Genomic DNA, 24,707 nt, shown 5'->3' on the forward strand with positions numbered 1-24,707 from the left:
GAAGGTGTGGATGATGCCTCGCTTAGTTTCCCGCATGGCATACACGTAAACATTAAATTCGAGCCTCGATCGGCTCTCAGGTTATCCCGTGAATCGGCTCAAGGAGCCGATCCACCCATGATCCGACGAGGCGTCCGAATATATGGTGGTCCTGCTTGATCAAGATAAAGCCGATTAGATCTACGACGATTTAGGGTTTTCACCGCATAATCGGATCATCCTACTCACGATTGGGCCTCGCGCTCGCGCACGGTGACCGTAAGCCGATCCTAGACAGGGCCTAAAAACCAACACGAGGTTGATCCCCGGAACATCCTTTCTAGGGCTAGCAAACGCCACCCTACACGCCGCTGGATCCTCCAACCCTTTGTAAGGCCTAACTATTGCGGATGTTAAACTAATCCTTGATGAAACAAGGAGCAACCGTAACGGATCAGATCTACTAAACTATGATCAAGCGGGGTGCCGCCCCTACACCTAAGATAGGTGTAGGGCGGCTAGATGTGCAAGGGTCGCATAACGAAAGCATGTAATTCGAGGAACAATGCTAACCCTAACACATCTAAGATAACTACGTTGCTCGCCATCAAAAAGGCTTCGATACGAGCAACGCATGAACAACGTGGGCAGGCTTGGCTTGCCTAGATCGCAAGATGCGATCTAGGCAGCATGGTGCTTACCGGTAGAAACCCTCGAGACGAAGGAGTTGGCGATGCGCCGAGATTTGTTTGTGGTTGAACGTTGGTTGTTGTTTATTCCATAAACCCTAGATACATATTTATAGTCCAGGGGACTTTCTAATGTGGGCGTGCACCAAACCGTGCACGAGTAAGATTCTAACTTCTAAACTAAGATGCGATCTAATATGTTACAGATACATGGGCAAACAAGCCCAACTTGGTATAAAAGGCCGATTCACGTATTTCTTCTATATATATTCTTCACGTCCATCTTGATCGCGGCCCACCTCTGACTCGGTCAAATTCTGGTGATAACAAGTGCATAACACACATCTTTCCTATAATGAACTTGTTGAGTATGCTCGTACTCATACCTCTTATAACCCCATGCTTAGATTGTCTGAATCACCTGGAGGAGGCCACTGAAGGACAAGAAGGACCAGATGAGATCTGCTATGAAGAACCAGACCTCTCCGGAGGAGTAGAGGGGGTAGACTACCTTATCGTGTATGGAACCGGGGAGGTTCCGGAAGAAGACAACACTTGAGAACACCTAGTAGTAGAAGTAGTCGAGCAACACGAACTCTATAGTATTTAGCTGCTCGAGTAGAAATGGTGCTAAGTCTTTTTAGACCTATATTGTATAAGTTAAGTAGGGTTCACCTAGAACCTCGGAGTTATCCTCTATGGACCCAGGAGGAGCTCCAATGTGATGTACATATATGGCTTGTAATATTAAGTGGGTGAAATAAAGACCAGCTATGACTATTGTACTACTTTGAAGGATGTAATATTTGTGGATTGGTACTTCGCACATATTATGTCAACGACTGGCATACTACAACATGCAGTGGTATGCAGGGTCACCACACTTAAGCAAGATTATCGAGACACGATACCACTTTGTTAGGGAGAGCGTCAAGGATAGCAAGATCACCCTGAAGTACATGCACACCAACGATCAGCTGGCTGACAATACTCAGGACGGATCAAATTCCAGGGTCTAAGCGAGAAGATTAGCATGGTCGAGCTTCAGAACAACTAGATTAGGCGGGAGTTTGTTAAATAATCTAGTGTTTTGCTAGTGTAAGTTCAGTTAGCGGGTGTGGCACTGTTGGCCGTGATCGATTTTCCTTCCAGTATGAATAAGAGGAAGAACACAAAAGCTGGTGCTTTAACAGCACAAAACCTTTAGAGTTCATCTGACAGGCAGCTAGCCATGACCTGCCCAGATCTTAGGAGCATATATGTGAACGGGTTTATCTTGTGAATTGTTTTCTTAGGCTAATCTAAATTTGCAAATTCATGATGGAGAAGTTGAGCTTGGAGGCTTATTTTTGTTGTTGTGGCCGCTCTGTTAAATCAGGCGAGCTTGTGTGCTTCGGTGGTGTCTCTGAGCTAAAGTCGCCGGGTAGCTTCGGTTTTATGCTCCCCAGAAAAACTATTAAACAATAAGTCAACCAGTTAAAACGCACAGGCAAATTTTCTATTAAAAACCTAAGACAGTAAACACGCGAAGATTCAGTTGGAGTCCACAGGAATCAGCGGAGGTGTAAACAGATGGGAGCACCATCAACAATTTTACAAGTAGAGCAGAAATTACTGATACAAAATAACGACATCTTTAACAGACATCAAACCGCACTCATGACACAGATTAAGAGCTATATGTTCACAAATAAAATTCAAACTTCGTAAACCTAAGATAACATCAAGACAGACAGGCCAAAGTGGTCATGCCCCACAAAGAAGTTCAGAACAATACACCCCAAAAGGGACATGACCTTACCTTACAGTGACTATATCATCAATCTTCAAGATCATTCTAACACACTCACAAGCCAGCGAGATGGCACTCGTGCTCACCAGCAATGGCTGCACAACATTCTCCTCCAGGATGTTTGTGATCTGCCCTTTCCTCACATTGATGCCGGTGTTCTTTTCGCCCTTTGCATGACAATTCCTTAGCTCCGTAACAATAGAGATTGGATTGAGCCCTGCATTCTCCGCCAATGTGTAAGGGATTACCTCAAGTGCATCAGCAAACTCTTTGATGCAGTAACTCTCCATCCCATGGAGTTCCTTTGCCCAAGCAGCCAGTTGCATTGACATTTCTATTTCAGGTGCACCGCCACCAGCAATCAAAAACCTCTTGTTCACCAAGCATCTACAACAACATAAGCAAAAAATGATTAGAATGTTTGAGAAATAATAAATTCGTTCATGAAATCCACAACAGTAGTTTGCTCAGAAAATGTTACTATCAAAATGAAAGATCTGAAACGTGCGCCAGCCCCCTGCCATGCCTCTGTCATACCGAAGTGTACGAATGTGGGGGTGTTAAAATTCACAAGCATATATATGATGTAGTTGTTATAATATCCAAAATAAGCATGTTAATATCAATGTTCTGAAAGGCGGCAAAAGGTGCTGCCCAGGCTCCCATTGGTGCCCTATCACAGAGCTTTGCCAATAAAAGCACTGGTCTGGCCACCGAATTCAAGTGATGCCAAGCACAAAGAGAAGTGAGGGGTGAGAGACAGAGCCGTGTGCTCATGAAGCAGATGAGATTTTTTTGTAGCAGAATCAAATGTAATGAGCTGAACACCTTTCATGAACCCTATTTCTTTTATTGATGAAAGCAGGCAAACCAAGCAAGCCATGAAAGAAATACGTAAGTGCTACTGGCGCTGGTGGGTACAGCTAACCCTAATTGGTCTCCACCTAGCTCAGAGGTAAGCTTCCACGGCCGCCGCAGCAACCTCAAGCTCTACAAGACATCACAATCTAGCCCCTCACTTTGTTTTGACCTCACTATCCAGTCCGTACACTGTCATGGCATCTAGCTCAACAGCTGCTGCAACCTTGCCATCTAAGCCATCACACCTGACACACATGCCGGTATATGGGAGGCACTGTGGCACAGGGCCCCCATAATGTTGTCATAAATACCACTGTCATTACTAATCAACGGATTAGGGACTAACAGACAATTAAAAACTAAAGCAAAAGAGATAAAATTATGGGATCCAAGCCACAGAACTAACATAGGCCCACCTCTGTCTCTCTCCCTCTTCCCATCTCTCTCACCTAAGCTGGAGTTGAGATCCATCAGATTCCCAACAATCTCTCCATTCTTTTACTCTGTTTACTAATCGGCTGCGCCTCAGCACCAGAAGAAAAACTAAATCGCTGCAAACTAAGATCATGTCTCTTTACAGGGCTGCCATGAAGACCTAATTGAATATTCATATCATCATTAAAAAAGCACGGCTAGGTTCTGTGCGTCAGCATGCCTAAGCATGAGGCAACAGCAGAACACCGAGCATTTAATCATGCTATTGCTAGTTACGCGCTGTGCTAGGCAGAGGCAAAACTAGGAGTTTACAGCTGGTGCTTTTTTTATCTTTGTTTCATATGAAGAAATGCTAAAAGAATTTAAAATTTTGGCTAAAACTGTCAAAGATAGATTAATAGTCCAGCATAGATCAACTCGCAATGGGTCCCAAATCTCCGAGACACGGTCATGCTGCTCCAGTAAAAGGGTTCCTAAGGCAAGGCCTAGGCAGTCACCCACCGGTCACCTAGCACCTACCTTGTAGTTCTTTCTTGAACCTCGGCGTATAGAATTACTGAAGTATCAATACAAAATCAATAAGACATACAGAATAACTGAAGTATCCTGACAGCTTGTATTTATGAGTTATAAACCAACTCATAATGATATTTTGAGAAGTGGTCATCATCATGTATCGTAACCAGACATGCAGATTAGCTGGTGACAAAACACGGTATATTCTATCTCATATCTCTAAATCTTAAGTAAAGGACACCAAAAAAGCAAAGCATCTCAACTGAGCTTCTTGCCACAGCTTCAAAAATCTGTATTCAATTTTTAATATCATATGCCGGTGGAATTAGACCTGCCTATATGTGACAACTCTATCCTTCACCCCCACCTCTCTGCTGCAACTTAAGTTGACAAATTTATCACCCGTGCATAAAACCAAATGTCCAGACTGTGATACATGACAAAGGATCTTCGTCATGTACCATAAACGGGCATGACATGGAACTTAGCACATAACAAAATGCAGCTTTTTAATTCATCTAGCTAAGTAGCAGCCACAACAAAGCCTGTAATCAGGGTTCTATAATGTAATCTTTACTATTACATCTAAATGAAAACAGAACAGTTCTTGCCTAACAGCCATATTATTTACCCTCACCTATTGTTACGTTGCAATAACTTGCTAATACACAGCGCCACATGCCAACCTGATGATCACAGGATCACTAAGCAGACACTATACAAATGAGGTCAATTGAGCATAAGACATTCTCCCACATAACAACCAAGTGAACCTGCACTGTCCATAGCTCCCTATAGTAGTATGGTCTTTACTGGACTCTAGTTCAACACTCAATGCATTTTTTTTATCTTGGTCCTACGCTACAAAATGGATTTAAGCACACATCATTTTCGAATAAGATTTCTCCAAAATCTGCATATTCAAAAAGACCTAGTTAAGTAGGACTAGTAAAGAACATCTCAAACAAATACCTCCATAATAAGTGCTGTGATTTCAGTTCAAAATCGCTCAAATTTGATCTAAGGACACGACAATTATTATCAATTGGAGGGAGTAACACATAATCATTGTATAACATTACCTGATGACACATAGGGCATCATGGAGACTGCGGTCAGCTTCATCAATAACCAACTGGTTGGACCCACGGACAAGCACAGTGGCAGTCCTCCCCATGTCCTTGATACCAGTGATCTTCACAATTTTGCCATCTCCAACAGACACTTCCTCAACAAGATCAGCATGCCCAAGTTTATCCTCACGGAAATGCTCAATGTTGGCAATTGGCAGGCAGTTGAGAGTCTTGGTGATAAACTCAATCTCGTCTCTCTCCACATCCTTCACCACCAGAATCTTGGCCTTTGCGAGATAATGTAGCGACAGATCAGTAACTGCATCGCGCAAAATGCTCTTCTGAATGAGGAGGACATTGCAGCCAGAGGACTTTATCTTCTTAACCATCCCTAGGATGTAATTGCGCTCCTCACGGAGGATGCGGTCCATCTGGGCATAGTCTGACACGATGACGCTCTGCTCAATATCAGTCTTGGGCGGAGAGACCTGGAACTGTATGACAGCGATCTTGGCATTCTCTATCCTAGATGGACCCCCCGCAGCATGGCTAGCCTTCTTGTCAAAGATGAGGCCGCGGATAAGCTCAGTGTCATCGACGGTGCCACCAAGCTTCTTTATTAGGCGGATGTCGCGGAGATCGAGGAGTTCTGGGTGGGCAGGATCAACTACAGAGAGAGCGGCGTCTACAGCGAGCGGGGCAAGGAGGCTGGAGTATTGGGAAACGACCTTAGAGTTGAGTGCTGTGGATGCAGATTTGACAAGGGAGTCTCGGTCGGAGAGCTCGATGGGGATGGCCATGCCTTGGAGGACCTCGACAGCGCGAGCAGCGAGGCGGTGGAGGGAGTCGGCGGCGGCAGTGGGGTGGGCGCCAGCGGCAAGGAGGGACTGCGCTCGGCGGAGCAAGGATCCGGCGAGGACGACAACGGTGGTTGTGCCGTCGCCAGCGGCGGCGTCCTGTGAGCGGGATAACTCGGCGAGCATGCGAGCAGCGGGCTGTAGAAGAGACATGCGAGAGAGGATGGTGGCGCCGTCGTTGGTGATGATGACCTCCTGATCCCCGGAGGAGATCATCTTGTCCATGCCGCGGGGTCCGAGGGAGGTGCGCACCGCATCGGCGACGGCTCGTGCAGCGGCGATGTTGGCGCCGCGGACGTCGTCGCGGCGCTTGGTGTCGGTGTAAGTCTCCGTCTTGCGGGGCGGCGCAGTGGCGACGGCTGCCATGGCGGCGGATCGGGAGGAATGGAAGGAGGTCCTAGTTAGGGCAGATATTTCGGGGCGATGCGCTGGGTTTCAAGGTCGCCGTTTTGATATATACTAGTATATGGCAGGAAAGCAGGCCGAAACTGGAGGCCCGATAGAAACCCTGGCCTGTTTACTTTCAACTGGTGAACTAGCTAGCTTTGGGCTAATTTGGGGAGCTCCTTTTCATCTCTTTTTTCTTTTTTCCTTTCTTTTCTTTTCATTTTTCTTTCTCTTTAGATTTTTTTTACTTATAAATTTAAAAAATGTTCAATCCAGCAAGCAACGTGATGGAGATCACCACGCCTCAAGACCAAAGCACGACAATCCTTGATGAACACAAGAACCTTCGCAACAACTATAATAGATAAACGGCGGCGCCGCCCCGGAGGGATGCTTACACGCGATAGCGTCTAGACTTAACCCAAACTGGTTCCACCTAAAACCCTAGCCACTCCAACCCTTATATGAGGGGGTTGGCCGGCCATCCCTTGTGGGCCTCTCTAATTTGGTTTGGACAGGCCCAAACCAAAACTGACTCAACTTAATAAAATCCCTAATTGGCCCACATATGACCATAGATATAAAATACAATAAATAAGATAACTAGCTAGGTGGAGTCCTGAAATTGGGCTTCACCTCGGCCCTCATGCCCGTATCATCCTCCCCCCTTCAAGAAGCGGTGTCCCCAATGCGTGAGGGTCTTCTGGAAAAGGTGACGTGATATGAACATCACAGGTCCGTGTCGTCTTTAAGTCTTGCCTGCCTACCACACCACATCCTCTCTCTCGGCGTGCTTGACTTGATACAGCACTTGGCGTCTCCTTTCTTCTCCACATGAGCTTGGACTTCGGCGCCAGTACCTTCTTCTTATGAGGTCTTGATGGAACCCTGTGTTGCTAAATATGAACTTTCTTTGTGCAACCCTGCGAACGAGTAATGCATGGGCCACAAAGTTGTCGAACACGACCATCATTGCCTCTATGCATCCGCGGTGTCGCGTAAAACTGAATTGTAGTACTCCTAGCACGGTAGTGCCGCTTCCCACTGTCTCCACTGACGCGCTCACCTCCCACTCCTCCCACGCGCATCTGCGCCATATGTACTGAAACACCATCAGCATAAACATCATCAGTCTGCATACTAGCATGAACACAAACTGGAACTGTAGCACATGCTGCAACATCCACATCAACAACAAGTGTAGCTTCATCTGGTTTGTCACCAACAAGAAATGGCTTGTCATCTACATGCATGGCTGAATCATCACCAACATCAATGCTCGGAACATCATGCACCTCATGTTGCACTTTAGGCTTGTGCAACTTCTCCTTACGGACCACTAACTCCACATCGGACTTGATATGATCATCACCCATTGGCTTCAAAGTCCGATGTTTGCCACCATGCATAAAAGAATATATATTTGCTCTCCCAGCATGTGTCACATTACGATCATACTGCCATGGACGCCCAAGTAGCAATCCACACACCTCCAATGGCAACACGTCGCAATCTATCTCATCAATGTAATCATCAACTGTAAATGGCACACATACCTTATGAGTAATCTTCAGCATACCACAGCTATTCAACCACTCAAGACGTTAGGTTCACGAAGGCGACATGTAGACAACCCCAATGCTGCCACCATCGCCTTGCTTATGCCATTAGTACAGCTACCACCATCAATCATCAACTTGCAAGCCTTGCCCTTTATAATGCACTGAGTCTGAAACAAACTCCACCGCTGACCCTTGTCAACTGTCTTGCAAGCTTCATCTTGTACCTTCTTGAGTTGCATATTTGAAAGTGCATGGAGCCCCCATGTGTGGTTTTGGTAATTAATGACAATCCCTATGGACTAATGTTTGCATTGAGTTATATTTGTAGGTGTTGTCCATAGGCAATGCTCGAACCATTTGTTGGCTTCAAGGTTGCAATAAGAAGAAATTGATGAAGGATATCAAGTGTCAAGTATGTCTTGAAGATGAAGATGAAGTGAGCCCTCAAGTTACTTCAAGACATCAACATAATGAAGTGCAAGTTCAAGATGAGACATCTCGAAGAGATCCTTTGCTTGAGTCTTGCCATCCATTTGGTGATCATGGATATGTGAAGATGCGCCGAAGAAGAAGCTCTCCCATGGTGGATTATGGGGGAGCAATCCTCAAGACTTCGTCAAGCAAGCACAATCAAGAAAGGCGTTCCATCTTATTGAGGTCAAGATCATCATCATCGAGCTCAAGTGGAATGCGCAAGTATAAGGTTTGCTCTTGATAGGGTTTATTTCTCACCGGTCTCATAGTGTAGTTGGAGACCGGTTTATAGTTTAGTTGCCGTACTATCAAGAGGGCTCTCGAGTGAGTAACTCGATCGTATCGTTCGGAGAGAGCTCAAACCTTTGCATCCTTGCATCATCTTTCTTGGTTGTTATTTGGACCTTATCCATGTGATGTTTTAGAGCTTGTGCTTATTCTCATGACAAGCTCTAGTTCATCGAAAACGGATTTCGCATAGATCACTTGTTGCGTTTTCGAGTTTGGTTCATCATCTTTCTTGGTTGTTATTTGGATCTTATCCATGTGATGTTTTAGAGCTTGTGTGTATTCTCATGACAAGCTCTAGTTCATCAAGAATGGTTTTTGCTTGGGCAACTTGTTGCATTTTCGAGGTTGGAGGTTTTACCGGTATGTCTTTCTTAGATAGGTCAAACCTTTCATCATTTGTTTCTATCCTACTTTGCTGGACTATGATGTTTCTATGCATATTGTTGTAGAGCTCGTTGTTGTGATTTCAACGAGCCCAAGATCATCGAAATCGGAGTCCGGATGCAAAAGTTCTTAAGGTTTTCGTATGGGTGTTTAAGCAAAAACGTTTGGTGAGGAGGGGCCCTGGCCGGAGCCTCCACCCAGCCCTGGCCGGAGCCTCCACCCAGCCCTTGGCTGGAGCCTCCAGGCAAGGTACCGCTCGCGGTACCCATCCCACGGCTGGAGCCTCCAGGCGAGGTACCGCCCGTGGTACCGGATAATCGCCAAGTGAGTCAGTTTTGTTCCAGGCTTTGGGGCGGCTCGGCGGTACCTCGGCCGGTACCACGGACGGAGGCTCCGGCCTCCCCCTCCCGGCCCGCGCCTCCTCTCTCGCCTTGGCCACGTGGCCCGCTCCTACTCGCCGCGCCAGATCGACCATGGCCGGTAGTACCGGCCCAACCTGGCCGGTACTACCGGTCCCTTCTCCCGCGCGCGCAGCAGCCTCCAACGGGCAGATTTTTGGGGCCTCCTTTTATGCCCCTCTCTCTCTTGGTTTATCCATCCAAGCTACTCCTTCTTCCTCCTCTCTCTCAAGCCTCTCTCCTCCATTGTTGTTGTCTTTTTGAAGCTTGAGATCTTTCTCCCCTTTCCATGATTCTTGCATCTATTTGAGAGAAAGATTGAGGAGATCTAGATCCACTCTTTGACCAAACAAAATCATCTCTTTGTGAGTGAATCTTTGGGATCTAGATCTTGGAGGATTTTGTGTTCTCCTCTTTGTTCTTCCTCTCTTATTCCCCCAATAGCTTTTGTAGCTTTGTTGGAATTTGAGAGAGAAGGACTTCGAGCATCTTTGTGGTGTTCTTGCCATTGCATTTGGTGCATCGGTTTGAGTTCTCCACGGTGATTCGTGGTGGTGAAAGCAAGAAGGTTGTTACTCTTGGGTTCTTGGAACCCTAGACGGATTCTAGACATTTGTGGTGATTTGTTGGGAGCCTCCGATTAAGTTGTGGATGTGTGCCCCAATCTTTGTGTAAGGCCCGGTTTCCGCCTCGAAGGAAATCCCTTAGTGGAACCGTGACCTAGGCCTTTGTGGCGAGGGTCACCGGAGATTTAGGTGAGGCGCCTTCGTGGCGTTCGGTGTGTGGTGTGAGTACCGCATCTTGGGGTGAGGCCTTTGTGGCGTTGGTGTGCATCGAGCAACCACACCTCAAGGTGAGCCTCTTGTGGCGTTCGGGAGCACTAAGCAACCGCACCTCTCCACCGGAGATTAGCACTCGCAAGAGTGTGAACTCCGGGATAAATCATCGTCTCCCGCGTGCCTCGGTTATATCTATACCCGAGCTCTTTACTTATGCACTTTACCTTGTGATAGCCATCGTGCTTGAAGTTATATATATCTTGCTATCACATACTTGCTTGTATTGCTTAGCATAAGTTGTTGGTGCACATAGGTGAACTCTTGCTTAGAATAAGTTGTTGGTGCACATAGGTGAACCATAGTATATAGGCTTTGGGCTTGACAAAGTAAATGCTAGTTTTATTCCGCATTTGTTAAGCCCATCTCGTAAAAAATTTAAATCGCCTATTCACCCCCCCCCCCTCTAGGCGACATCTGTGTACTTTCAATTGGTATCAGAGCAAGGTCTCTCATTCTTAGGCTTCACCGCCTTGAGAGTAAAGATGTCGGTTAGGGGATTAGCGCACAATAACTTGTTTATATTTGATGGCACAAATTATGATCTATGGAAAATTTATGTGCTTAAAATCTTACGGGGTATGTCCCCGGACATGGAGCGATTTCTTGGCATGAGTTTTTATTCTCCTAAGGATCCTCAAAATTTATCTCTTGTGGAGGAGAAAAACTATTGCCTCGATGCTCTTGCTTCTCATGTGTTTTCCATTGTTGTGAGCAATGTAGTTACTTCGTCAATCATGCCTTTTGGGAGCTCTCATGAATTATGGACAAAGCTTCAAGACAAATATGATGTGTCCAATATTATTAAGGATGATTGTATTTCTTCCACTTCCGGTCGTGATGAGTTCTCATCTTCATCCACTTCACCAATGTGTGGAAAGACACAAAGTAATGATATGGTGAGTGGTGATGGAAATTGCAATGTCGGTATTGAGCTTACTATTGATGATCCTTCATCTATATCTCATTGCAATGGTTCATCTTCGGACTTAAACACATCTAGCACTAGAAATGATTTACATGCTTGTGTTGATAGTTCTTGCATATCATGTGTAAGTTGCTTGAATAAATCTAATGATGATATGCTTACTTCGTCTTGTGGCCATGATAAAAATGCTTCTATTTCCTCTAGTTGTTGTGTGACTAACATTGTAGAGGAAACCAAAGATTCTATTGGTCAAGACAAGATCTTGAAAGGAGCCTCAAGTAACTCCTCATCTTTATCTCACGGTTCTCATATGTGCCTTATGGCCAAGGGTTCCACGGTATCTCCTACCATGGAACCTCATACTTCTCGTGGTGATAAGGATGAGGATGTTTATGAAGAAGAGGATTGGGTTGTCTCTCTACGCGATAAGGGTAAGAGTGTATTCAAGGTTATTTGCAAAGATAAAATTGCTTGCTCTCACTTCTTTGAAATCTTGACTACCGCTATTGAGAGCCAAAAACTTATTTGGATGCATGAGAACACCATTGATAAAAAGGGTGCTCTTGAACGTGAGTACGCCAATGATGTGGCATCCCTAAAGGATGAACTTGAAGAAGAACAAACCACCAAGGAAGCTCTTGAGGAGACCTTTGCTCTAGAATTGTCTAGAGAAAAATAAAACCATGATAGAGCTCTTGAGATGGCAAATGAACTAAAGCTAAAAAAATGATAATCTTGTGTTTGTTAATGCTAAACTCCTTGAGGATTTTGAGCAACTCAAAAAGGGCTCAAGGGTCATTGAGAGTGCACTCACTAAACTCACTGAATCGCATGAGAAACTTAAAGATTCGTATCTAAAAGTGCATGCAAACTTGCCTTCTCCTATTGCTATTAATAATGATGCTTGTGCTACTAACTCTACTTCTTGTGAAGCATCTATCTTGAAGGAGAATGTTGAGCTAAGGGCTCAACTTGATTTGCTAACTAGCAATTATGGGAAATTGGAAGAAAATCATGGAAAGCTTTCTAGCTCCCATGAGGATCTTCTAGCCTCTCATGATAGGCTAAAGTTAGCTCATGAGGCTATCATATCTAAGGCAACACCTTGTGAGCCTCATGTGGGTACTAGCACTACTACTCAAAATGTTATATTGCCATGTGCTAGTCCTAGTAATTCATCCACTCACAATATTGCTAAATCTTGTGATGAATTATCTTCCTTGCCATGTTGCTCTAACAATGAAGGTTCTACTTCCTCTAGTACTTGTGTTGTTACTAACCATGTAGAGGAAATCAAAGAGCTCAAGGCCCAAGTCTCTTCTTTGAAGAACGACTTGGTAAAGGGTCATGAAGGGAAATGCAAACTTGATAAGATGTTGAGTGTGCAACAATCCCCCAATGACAAGAGTGGACTTGGATTCAACTCCAACAACAAGAACAAGTCCAAGAACAACAAGATTAAGAAAGGCCAATTACAAGTCAAAGACCCGGCCAAGATTGTTTGCTTCAAGTGCAAAATTGAAGGGCATCATGTTAGATCTTGCCCTTTGAAGAAGAAGCAAAAAGGGAAGTGGCCTCAAGCTCAAACTCATATTCAACCTCAAGTTGAAGAAATGCCACTTCCCAAGAAGAATCAAGCCAATGCTCCCATTGTGGAGAAATCTAGTGAGAAGAAGGAGAAGAAAAGAACTTGCTACATATGCCGTGAGAAGGGCCACATCTCCTCCTTTTGCACTATCGGTACCTCATCCAACTCTATCACCTTTGAAGATGTTTATTCTCTTCGTAAGGATGAGGGTGGCAATGTGTTTGCCAAATATGTTGGTGCTCAAAGTGGTGTCAAGAAAAGAACCATTTGGGTTGCCAAGCCTATTGTGACTAACCTCTTAGGACCCAACTTAGTTGGGGACCAACAATCCAAAACTTGATCAATAGGTGCTTGTTGGAGGACATTGGAGACTTGGCTACATCATGAAGAATTAAGGGATCTTCATCATTTATATTATCTCAAGCCAAGTATTTTGATTATCTTGCTTCTATCATATATCCAATGTTCCTCCTTGTGGTAACTTGTGCTCAACTCATTTATATTGAAAGTTACTCTCCCCTTAGCATGTGTTAGTTTTGTTCCTAACATGTGTTTGTATATGTTGTGCTTCCTACTTGCTTTTCTTGAGAAATCAAGTCTATGCATGTTGGGTTGCACACCATGTATTTGTGTTTGTGTTGGAGCCACTTTGCATCTTGTTGTATCTTATATGGCTCTTATGAGCGATTAATGGACTATCCCATTTTGGGGGAGTGATATTCCTTTGGGAATTTCATGATCCTAACAATGTGTGTACATGAGGAATATCACTTAGAATTGATATTGCAAGATTATCTAGTCTCTATGTGGTATGTCATCTTCATGAGAAATTCAAATTCTAATGTCCATTAATATCTCTAGTTGGATCTTATTTACCTCTTGTGAAATTAAATTCTTTATCACATTGTGGGGGAGTAATAAGCTTTGTGTATATTACAAGCCTAGAAAATGTGAACATTTGAGGTTGTGTCACATAGAATTGATATTATAAAGTATCTCTCTCAATGTGGCAAGTTTGCTCAAACAAGTTCCAATTTGCTTAAATGGCTTGATTGCTAATATCTTTGTGGATCTTATTTGTGAAAGTTTTTCTTGGCATGGTTTTTCACAATGTGTCCCTCAATACATTTTTGGAAAACCATGTGCTTCAAGTCATACTATTAATTGCTTTGCATGTTGGTATGAATGCTATTAATTGTTTTGCATGTTGGTATGAATGCTATTAATTGCTTTGCATGTTGGTATGAATACTATTAATTGCTTTGCATGTTGGTATGACTAATTGAAGCTATCAAGAAACTCTCTTTGCATGATGGTTAACTCTTATCTTTTACCATATGCTTTATTTGGTGTAAATATGATCTTACATATACTTACAAACTACCACCAGGAAATATTTCCTAATACCTCTTGTCCTAGGACAATTGACAATCTATTATGAGGTAGAAATTTATTGATCATATTTACATTGGCTCTTGTGTTTAAATTGTCTTATTTATTGCCATGAATGTGTTGTGCTTTGACTCCCATGTGTCTTCCTTGCATCTTATGGATCTAATTTGTCTATTCAAACTTTCTTAGCATTTTAGTAGATATAGGTAGCGTGATGATCCTAGTTTTGTGCATTTAGTATTCATATGCAAAATCCTAAATAATGCACTAATCTTGGGGGAGCTCTCCTATATTTGTTAGAATGCTTAACATCTCTTGATCATTATAAATTTTTTGGTTTTGAGAGACATAAACTTTCCTTTTGGTACTTTGTGCCATCATAAAAAGTGTTGAGGGTTTGGTTTGTTTGTTAGAACCTTGCTCTCTTGGGAGTTGGTTATCTCATTCCTTTGTGTTTAGGTTTAATTAGCTTCTTATAATGAGATAATTCTTTGGAGTTAATCTTATGTTGATTTGATTCTTTGACATAATTTGGACAACCACTATCTCTTGATTTATTTGGTGTCTTGTCCAAATTATATCTTTCTTTGGTTCTTGAAAGTATTGTGCATGCATCTTCAATATATGTCTATCTTATGGCATGTGTTACTTTCTTTGATCCAATATATAGGGTAAACTCCATCAAATCCTAATTTGGTTAAGATGTGCATGAAATTCAATTTCATATCTATATGCACATAGTATTGTGGAGTTTGTCCTATATGTTGTAGTGTGTCTAACTACTTTGGACCCAATTAGTTTTGGGACCTTTTTGTACTTACCTTTGTGTTAGGTACAATGGATATGCATTGGATGCTTGTCTCACTCTTGGGGAGAAGTGGTGACTCAATGGTAACTTGAGGCAAGCTAGGATGGTCAACGAACACATATCTACTACATCCTCACCAATGCTATCTCGGTAACAAGTATCTTCTCATGCATATTTTTCTAGCATCCAACCATGTGGTTGCATCTTGGCATGAATCTCTTGATTTGCAAATGTTGTGCTTCTTGCTAAAGTCTTAACGAAACCTCTTTATTGCGAATGTGAGTAATTTGAGATGAGTACATATGTTGGGAAGTATATAAAATCATGATCATGATTCACCCATCCCATCTATGCCTATCTAGCAATTTTATTGCATATCAATGCTCAAGCCTCTCACATGTGCAATATCGATGAAAGTGCAAATTGAGTTATTTCTTTTAGTATCCTTGTTTGTGATACTTGTTGCCTTTCTCAAAGCATCCCAACTATCTTCTATCCCTTGTGGATATTTGTGATGTATTTTATGTGTTTATGGTTGAAGTTCATGAATGTACCATAAGATAAATTTGAGCCTTTGGCCATGCTATTAAGCAAAAGTTCTTATTGGTATATTGCATGACTTCATCTTGGATATCATGCTATATGTCTTGTGTGTCTATTTTGTGTGTGCATGTTTCTTTGTGGATAAATATCTTAGTGATTTTGTCCACTTAGAGAAACTTATACACATAAGAGATGATACATCTCCATTTGATATCTTATTTATTTGTTGCATGTTGATTGGTCATGCTAAGCAATATAATTCATTGAAGACTATGATGATGCTTTTTGCTCATCCATATAATAGTCTTATAATATGCTTTGTCATGCCTTTCACATATTCTCTTGGTTGAGCCTATTATTATGGTGCATGTTACTTGTTGCTCAACCATTAGTTTTTTTTGCAAGTGTTAAGCTTAATTTTCTATCTATGATCTATTGCAAATGTTTGTGTTTTAAATGGTAATGAGGGAGTGAGGATTCCATGTTATGCATATTGTATTCAAATGCAACATTTTAATTTATGCATGTACCTTGGGGAGCTTTCTCATTTTATTTAAGGCACTATTTTGTGGTGATCATTAGAGTTTGATTCACTTGGTATTTTTTTTTTGGTTTTTGAATGATATTATGGGAGTGATGATTCCATGTTTGTGCACTTTATACTCCAATGCAAATTGTCTAGTTTTGTGCACAAACCTTGGGGAGCTTCCTAATATTATTTAGAGCAATCTTCTTGATCTTATCATAATATCTATCTTTCTTTTGGTATCTTCTTTGTGGTTCATTTGGTTGCTTGCTTCATTTGTTGAAGCTTCTTGACTTCGTTATCTTTTTGCGATCTTTGATCCTATCTATAGTGTGATTCCTTCCGAATATTTGTCATTGGATACGTGCATTTGATTCCACTCAAATTATGAGAAATGCACACGCTATGGAGGAACTCTCACTATATTGGCCTTCTAAATTTTTCACCCATTTCGGCAATTGGTGCCAATGGTAGAGAAGTTTGGAGGGTTTAAGGGAATTTGGTTATGTCTTTGCTTTGTGCTTAAGCATGTGCCTTTATTGCATTGCATCTTGTTGCTTTGCACAGTTGAATATTTAGAGGAAACTCCACTAGGATTTGAATGCCAATATATGCAATGAAAGTCAAGATCATTCACACATGCATATATTATGGGGGAGTTTGCTCTATATATTCAACTTATTTGTTACTTAAATTCCTTATATAAACCCTCTCAAAGAGATTGTCATCAATTACCAAAATGGGGGAGATTGAAAGTGCATGGAGCCCCCATGTGTGGTTTTGGTAATTAATGACAATCCCTATGGACTAATGTTTGCATTGAGTTATATTTGTAGGTGTTGTCCATAGGCAATGCTCGAACCATTTGTTGGCTTCAAGGTTGCAATAAGAAGAAATTGATGAAGGATATCAAGTGTCAAGTATGTCTTGAAGATGAAGATGAAGTGAGCCCTCAAGTTACTTCAAGACATCAACATAATGAAGTGCAAGTTCAAGATGAGACATCTCGAAGAGATCCTTTGCTTGAGTCTTGCCATCCATTTGGTGATCATGGATATGTGAAGATGCGCCGAAGAAGAAGCTCTCCCATGGTGGATTATGGGGGAGCAATCCTCAAGACTTCGTCAAGCAAGCACAATCAAGAAAGGCATTCCATCTTGTTGAGGTCAAGATCATCATCATCGAGCTCAAGTGGAATGCGCAAGTATAAGGTTTGCTCTTGATAGGGTTTATTTCTCACCGGTCTCATAGTGTAGTTGGAGACCGGTTTATAGTTTAGTTGCCGTACTATCAAGAGGGCTCTCGAGTGAGTAACTCGATCGTATCATTCGGAGAGAGCTCAAACCTTTGCATCCTTGCATCATCTTTCTTGGTTGTTATTTGGACCTTATCCATGTGATGTTTTAGAGCTTGTGCTTATTCTCATGACAAGCTCTAGTTCATCGAAAACGGATTTCGCATAGATCACTTGTTGCGTTTTCGAGTTTGGTTCATCATCTTTCTTGGTTGTTATTTGGATCTTATCCATGTGATGTTTTAGAGCTTGTGCGTATTCTCATGACAAGCTCTAGTTCATCAAGAATGGTTTTTGCTTGGGCAACTTGTTGCATTTTCGAGGTTGGAGGTTTTACCGGTATGTCTTTCTTAGATAGGTCAAACCTTTCATCATTTGTTTCTATCCTACTTTGCTGGACTATGATGTTTCTACGCATATTGTTGTAGAGCTCGTTGTTGTGATTTCAACGAGCCCAAGATCATCGAAATCGGAGTCCGGATGCAAAAGTTCTTAAGGTTTTCGTATGGGTGTTTAAGCAAAAACGTTTGGTGAGGAGGGGCCCTGGCCGGAGCCTCCACCCAGCCCTGGCCGGAGCCTCCACCCAGCCCTTGGCTGGAGCCTCGAGGCAAGGTACCGCTCGCGGTACCCATCCCACGGCTGGAGCCTCCAGGCGAGGTACCACCGTGGTACCGGATAATCGCCAAGTGAGGCAGTTTTGTTCCAGGGCTTTGGGGCGGCTCGGCGGTACCTCGGCCGGTACCGCGGACGGAGGCTCCGGCCTCCCCCTCCCGGCCCGCGCCTCCTCTCTCGCCTTGGCCACGTGGCCCGCTCCTACTCGCCGCGCCAGATCGACCATGGCCGGTAGTACCGGCCCAACCTGGCCGGTACTACCGGTCCCTTCTCCCGCGCGCGCAGCAGCCTCCAACGGGCAGATTTTTGGGGCCTCCTTTTATGCCCCCTCTCTCTCTTGGTTTATCCATCCAAGCTACTCCTTCTTCCTCCTCTCTCTCAAGCCTCTCTCCTCCATTGTTGTTGACCTTTTGAAGCTTGAGATCTTTCTCCCCTTTCCATGATTCTTGCATCTATTTGAGAGAAAGATTGAGGAGATCTAGATCCACTCTTTGACCAAACAAAATCATCTCTTTGTGAGTGAATCTTTGGGATCTAGATCTTGGAGGATTTTGTGTTCTCCTCTTTGTTCTTCCTCTCTTATTCCCCCAATAGCTTTTGTAGCTTTGTTGGAATTTGAGAGAGAAGGACTTGAGCATCTTTGTGGTGTTCTTGCCATTGCATTTGGTGCATCGGTTTGAGTTCTCCACGGTGATTCGTGGTGGTGAAAGCAAGAAGGTTGTTACTCTTGGGTTCTTGGAACCCTAGACGGATTCTAGACCTTTGTGGTGATTTGTTGGGAGCCTCCGATTAAGTTGTGGATGTGTGCCCCAATCTTTGTGTAAGGCCCGGTTTCCGCCTCGAAGGAAATCCCTCAGTGGAACCGTGACCTAGGCCTTTGTGGCGAGGGTCACCGGAGATTTAGGTGAGGCGCCTTCGTGGCGTTCGGTGTGTGGTGTGAGTACCGCATCTTGGGGTGAGGCCTTTGTGGCGTTGGTGTGCATCGGGCAACCACACCTCAAGGTGAGCCTCTTGTGGCGTTCGGGAGCACTAAGCAACCGCACCTCTCCACCGGAGATTAGCACTCGCAAGAGTGTGAACTCCGGGATAAATCATCGTCTCCCGCGTGCCTCGGTTATCTCTATACCCGAGCTCTTTACTTATGCACTTTACCTTGTGATAGCCATAGTGCTTGAAGTTATATATATCTTGCTATCACATACTTGATTGTATTGCTTAGCATAAGTTGTTGGTGCACATAGGTGAACTCTTGCTTAGAATAAGTTGTTGGTGCACATAGGTGAACCATAGTATATAGGCTTTGGGCTTGACAAAGTAAACGCTAGTTTTATTCCGCATTTGTTAAGCCCATCTCGTAAAAGTTTTAAATCGCCTATTCACCCCCCCTCTAGGCGACATCTGTGTCCTTTCAATATTCAGCCCGCTCAATGGTACATCCTCCTCAACAGTCAGAATAGTGCCCATGGTATCAGAGCCAGGTTCCTTCTCCTCTGAAGATATCACCTCGCCCTCAGTGACTGTCTATACTGGACCAACCTCCTGAATAGGAACTATGCTCTTGCCAACATCCTCCATCGCATGTACAACTCCGGACGGCTGCTCACTTGCCTCCATATACGGTAATACGAAACCATTACGAAGAAAAGTTTTGAAGTCCTCCCAAGTACAAGCGAATTCACCACTTTCAACCACATCACACCACCAATGGTCTAACTCCTCGTCCACATGCCGGTGAGCAAGAATAAATGCATCATATTCACAGAACTTCCCATTGTATATGCGACATCGATTGAAACCCAGTTCCATGTTCCTTTACCAATCTTGGTACTCCTCAACTGTCACAAGACGGTGTAGATACCAACGAAGCCTGGATGCATGACGTTGTATTCCCTTCCGGACGTCAAGATAGTCATTGTAAACAGCACTAGATTTCTTGCCACGAGAACACCGTATGCCAAAAACATCGCCTGGAAATGAATCCGTCGTGGCAGATCGCTAAATTGCCAGACTGGATGCCGGAATCGTCGGTCTGGGAGCCTGTTGTGCCGGCCTGGGAACCGGATGGTCCGGCCTGGGAGCCGTTCTGGCCGGCCTGGGCGCCGGGTGGTCCGGCCTGGGGCCGGTCTAGCCGGCCTGGGCACCGGGCGGAAGGGCGGAGCCCCTTGGACATCGCCTCGGTGGGCACCGGCGTAGGGGCCGGTTTTTACCAGGCCGGCCGATGGTGGGGCCGGTCTGGCCGGGCCTGGGGCAGGGTTGGCCGGTGGTGGGGCCGGTGACATAGGCATCCCGGATGGGCCTGCCGAATAAGGTACCCGAGGTTCTTTGGAGGCCCACGACCCGAAGCTTTCAAGGCCCAGAGGCCCAGTAAAATTCGATATGGAAGATAGAGTTATATTAGGAATTGAGAGTCATGTAATTATACGGGTGTTATCACCAGAATTTGACCGGATCAGAGGTGGGCCGCGATTGAAGATGGACTTGAAGAATATATATAGAAGAAGTACATGAATCGGCCTTCTATATACCAAGTTGGGCTAAATTGCCCGTGTATCTGTATTTTATTAGATCGCATTTGAGTTAGAAGTTAGAGTTTAACCCGTGCACGGTTAGGTGCACGCCTGAATTAGAAAGTCCCCCGGACTATAAATATGTATCTAGGGTTTATGAAATAAACAACAACCAACGTTCACCACAAACCAATCTCGGCGCATCGCCAACTCCCCCGTCTCGAGGGTTTCTTCCGGGTAAGCACCATGCTGCCTAGATCGCATCTTGCGATCTAGGCAGCGCACGTTTATTCGTCCTTCATGCGTTGCTCGTACTGAAGCCTTTTTGATGGCGAGCAACGTCGTTATCATAGATGTTTTAGGGTTAGCATTGTTCTTCGTATCATATGCTATCGTCGTGCAACCCTTAGGCATCTAGCCGCCTTTACACCTATCTTGGGTGTAAGGGCGGCACCCCGCTTGATCATTGTTTAGTAGATCCGATCCGTTATGATTGCTCCTTGTTCTTCAAGGATTAGTTTAATATCTGCATGGTTAGGCCTTACAAAGGGTTGGAGGATCCAGCGGCGCGTAGGGTATAGTTTGCTAGCCCTAGACAGGATGTTCCGGGATCAACCTCGTGTTGGTTTTTAGGCCCTGTCTAGGATTGGCTTACGATCACCGTATGCGGCCGCGAGGCCCAATCACGAGTAGGACGTTCCGATTATGCGGTGAAAACCCCAAATCGTAGTAGGTCGTTTTAGCTTTGCTTTGATCAAGCAGGACCACCATCTGATCGTACACCTCGTACGCATCATGGGTGGATCGGCTCTTTGAGCCGATTCACGAGACAACTCGAGAGCCGATCGAGGCTCGTATTTAATGTTTACGTGTATGCCATGCAGGAAACTAAGCGAGGCATTCTCCAACACCTTCCTGATCAGGTATAGGTCAGGTGGCACGCCCTTGCATCAGCATCGGACGTGCGTGCCGAAGTCTTTGCGGGCCGTCGCTCGGAGGGACCAGGGCCAGCCGCAGTCCTGGGAGATTCCCGGCTCTACGGTGTTGCCCGTCGCTGCCCGCCGGTGGGTTTCTGACCGCAACACATTCCGGCACGCCGGTGGGACCATCTTCGACATCAACCGCATCGCCATCTACATCCGAGATGGCGGAAGGCACTCCGGTCAAGTACGAGGATCCGACCGAGGAGCTCAAGAAGAAGCATGACGAGATCAAAGCAGTCCTCGAAGCCGACCTCATCGGCTCTTTTCACGGAACCCGCTCACATGGCATCGGGTGGAAAGGGTTCTCACCTGAAGGCGCGCTCGATGGAGTGGACCTGTCCACCCCGTCGGAAGAACGCACCGGGTCGCCGCGTCGGGAGATCAACTTCATGGTGGCTCATTCGCTGCACCGCCATTCCGAGAGCCCGGTGAACACTTTGGAGCGTGTCGCTCGCGCGTGATCCAGGAAATCATGAGCCATCGGTATTATCCGTCGGGACCAGCTCCGGGGACTTACCAAGGAGAGATGCCACTCCTGTCCCGTCCACTCGCTGCCGTTCGCGTTGGCAGCACCGAAGTGCCGAGTTCATCGGCATACGTCGTCTACAAGATCGGTGGTGACCCTAGTGACTACCAATTCTTGCATGAGGCGCCCAAGGAGATCCCGCACGGATACACGTGCGCATACGTGCCGGACCGCGATGACTCGGGCACTCTCGAACCAGGCTGCAACGGCAGGGACTTCGGAACAAGCAGGAGGAACGTCGGGAACAGATCTTGAGAAGCAAACGTGGCTAGCTAAGCACGCCACTCCGACAAACCTCCAGAGCTCAGCTCCTGCAGTTGGCTCAGAGCTGGAAAAACAAGTATGGCTGGCTAAGTATGCCACCCCGGCGAATCTTCAGAGTTCGACGCCTGCAGCCATCACCGCGGATCAAATCTGTACAATCCTGAAGGATCAGTTCGGCATGATGCCGAAAAGGAGGACAATCGGCTATTCCAAGCCGTACCCCAATGAGTACGAATTGATCCCACTACCACCCAAATATCGGCTCCCCGATTTCACCAAGTTTAATGGATCCGATGGTTCCAGCTCCATCGAGCATGTGAGCCGATATTTGGCACAGTCGGGCACGATCTCAGCATCGGACGAGCTGCGTGTGAGGTTCTTCGCACAGTCCCTCACGGGATCGGCTTTCGGGTGGTACACATCGCTGCCACCAAACTCAATCCGGACTTGGAAGCGGTTGGAAGAGCGAGTTCCACATACGGTATCACTCGAGAGGCTTCCGAGGCTGGTATTGCCGATCTAGCACAAGTACGACATAAGCGCGGGAGACGAGTGTCGAATACATCCAGCGCTTCAGGACCATTAGGAACCGATGCTATTCAGTTCATGTAAGTGAAAAAGAAGCAGTCGAGTTGGCGGTGGTGGGTCTCTCATCATCGATCAAGGACGTGGCCTCCCAAGCAGACTACCCTTCACTGGCGCACATGGTGCAGAAGCTATCGGCATACGAACAGCGCCACCCAGATGTTTACCAGGACAAATTCAAGCGTGCGGTGGTCCTGGTTGAGGCAGATGAAGATGAAGGTACTGCGGGAGATCAAGAGGTAGCAGTGGCTGAATCGACTCGGGGGGCAACCCCGTGTCATGTAAATGGGTTAAGCCACAAGGTCCTCCAAAAGGGTTTGACTTCGACGTGACCAAAGCTGAGCAGATTTTCGACCTCTTACTCAAGGAGAAGAAGCTAAAGGTACCCGAAGGCCACAAGATCCCCACGGTGCAGGAGCTGAACGGAAAGCCATACTGCAAGTGGCATAACACGTTCACCCACGCCACCAACGACTGCAGGGTGTGGCGTCGGCAGGTCCAAATGGCGATAGAACAAGGGCGGCTAATTTTCAGCCGGTACGCCATGAAGGTCGACACACACCCCTTCCCCGCCGTTAACATGGTGGAGTGCACTTACCCCGGAGGGTGCCGGCCCGGATTTCTCGTGCAATATCAACATGGTAGGACCCGGGCACCACTCGGTAAGGATGGAGATGAGGGCAGCTGCTCTCATAGCAAGGACACGGAGGAAGCCGCTCCACGCGATCGGCTCCGTCATGATGGCAAGCGCTACATCACGGAGGGAGAAGTGAGGAACGTAAGATATCAGCGACCTCTCTCTGATCACCTCCTCAACAAGTATGTGGGTCAATATGACCAACGCCGACGATACAACGACGATGATGAAAGAGATCATCTGGCTAGGGACGCCAGGAGACAACGTCGGCATGATCGCGACGAGGAGAGATATGAGCGCCACGCCAAGGAAAAGTCGAGAGAGCAAGACGATGTGGATAGGCACTGGGACTGCCCCTTCTTCGACACCTGTTGGGATTCGGGAATGAGCCGATCGCCTACAATCGGCAAGCGCCGGAATGCAAACAAAAGAAGAAGGATGCAGATAACGTGTCCGTGTTCAAACGTCTAGGGCCTCTCCCGCCTCGGGACAAGCACGCTGAGTCCTCGCGGGTAGAAGATCTCGAGGAACTGGAGGACGATGAAGAAGAAGACAAGTATCATCGGCCAAGGTGGTGCCCTGATGGGCTCGGCCCGTTCCCAAAAGCGAAGGGTTCAGCGACTACGTGGGTTGGAGGAAGCCGAAAGGTTATACCTGCACACGTTGAGGAAGGCGCGGCCTGATCTGGCCGCTAAAATTCAGCGAACCCTGGACGAAGAAGGTCGGCCACAAAGGAAAGAGTGGCGCCCCAGGCAAAAGAAAGCCGATGATGAGACATCGGTTGGTACAAACATGGTCTTCATCCTTCCAACGGAGTTTAGTGCTCCAGGATTAGACGAAGCACCTGTGGCACAACTTGACTGCGGCCCACGGCCGGTCATCTTCCAGAAGCCACGAGAAAGAAGCTACAGGCATCTGAAGGCCCTGTACTTGCGGGGTTACATCAATGGGCAGCCTGTTAACAAGATGCTGGTGGACAC

The 24,707-nt window shown here is 45.6% G+C and overlaps 1 protein-coding gene across 1 annotated transcript; it reads right to left on the reverse strand.

Annotated features, from left to right (window-relative positions):
* Window positions 1–2,205: 2,205 nt before the first annotated feature.
* Window positions 2,206–6,591, reverse strand: LOC124692281 (T-complex protein 1 subunit delta-like). Its single transcript, XM_047225621.1, has 2 exons — window positions 5,355–6,591; window positions 2,206–2,847 (listed from the first exon to the last, which is right to left on the reverse strand). Exons 1-2 carry the CDS (start codon window positions 6,566–6,568, stop codon window positions 2,466–2,468), a joined length of 1,596 nt encoding a protein of 531 aa, XP_047081577.1. The 5' UTR covers window positions 6,569–6,591; the 3' UTR covers window positions 2,206–2,465.
* Window positions 6,592–24,707: the final 18,116 nt, after the last annotated feature.

Source organism: Lolium rigidum, chromosome 2 (assembly GCF_022539505.1).
Source record: "Lolium rigidum isolate FL_2022 chromosome 2, APGP_CSIRO_Lrig_0.1, whole genome shotgun sequence".
Taxonomy (NCBI): domain Eukaryota; kingdom Viridiplantae; phylum Streptophyta; class Magnoliopsida; order Poales; family Poaceae; genus Lolium; species Lolium rigidum.

Coding starts and splice junctions, on each gene's coding strand:
- LOC124692281 (XM_047225621.1), bottom strand. CDS start 6,568: ATGGCAGCCGTCGCCACTGCGCCGCCCCGCAAGACGGAGACTTACACC. Junction 2,848..5,354: donor GATGCCCTATGTGTCATCAG/GTAATGTTATAC, acceptor ATGTTGTTGTAG/ATGCTTGGTGAACAAGAGGT.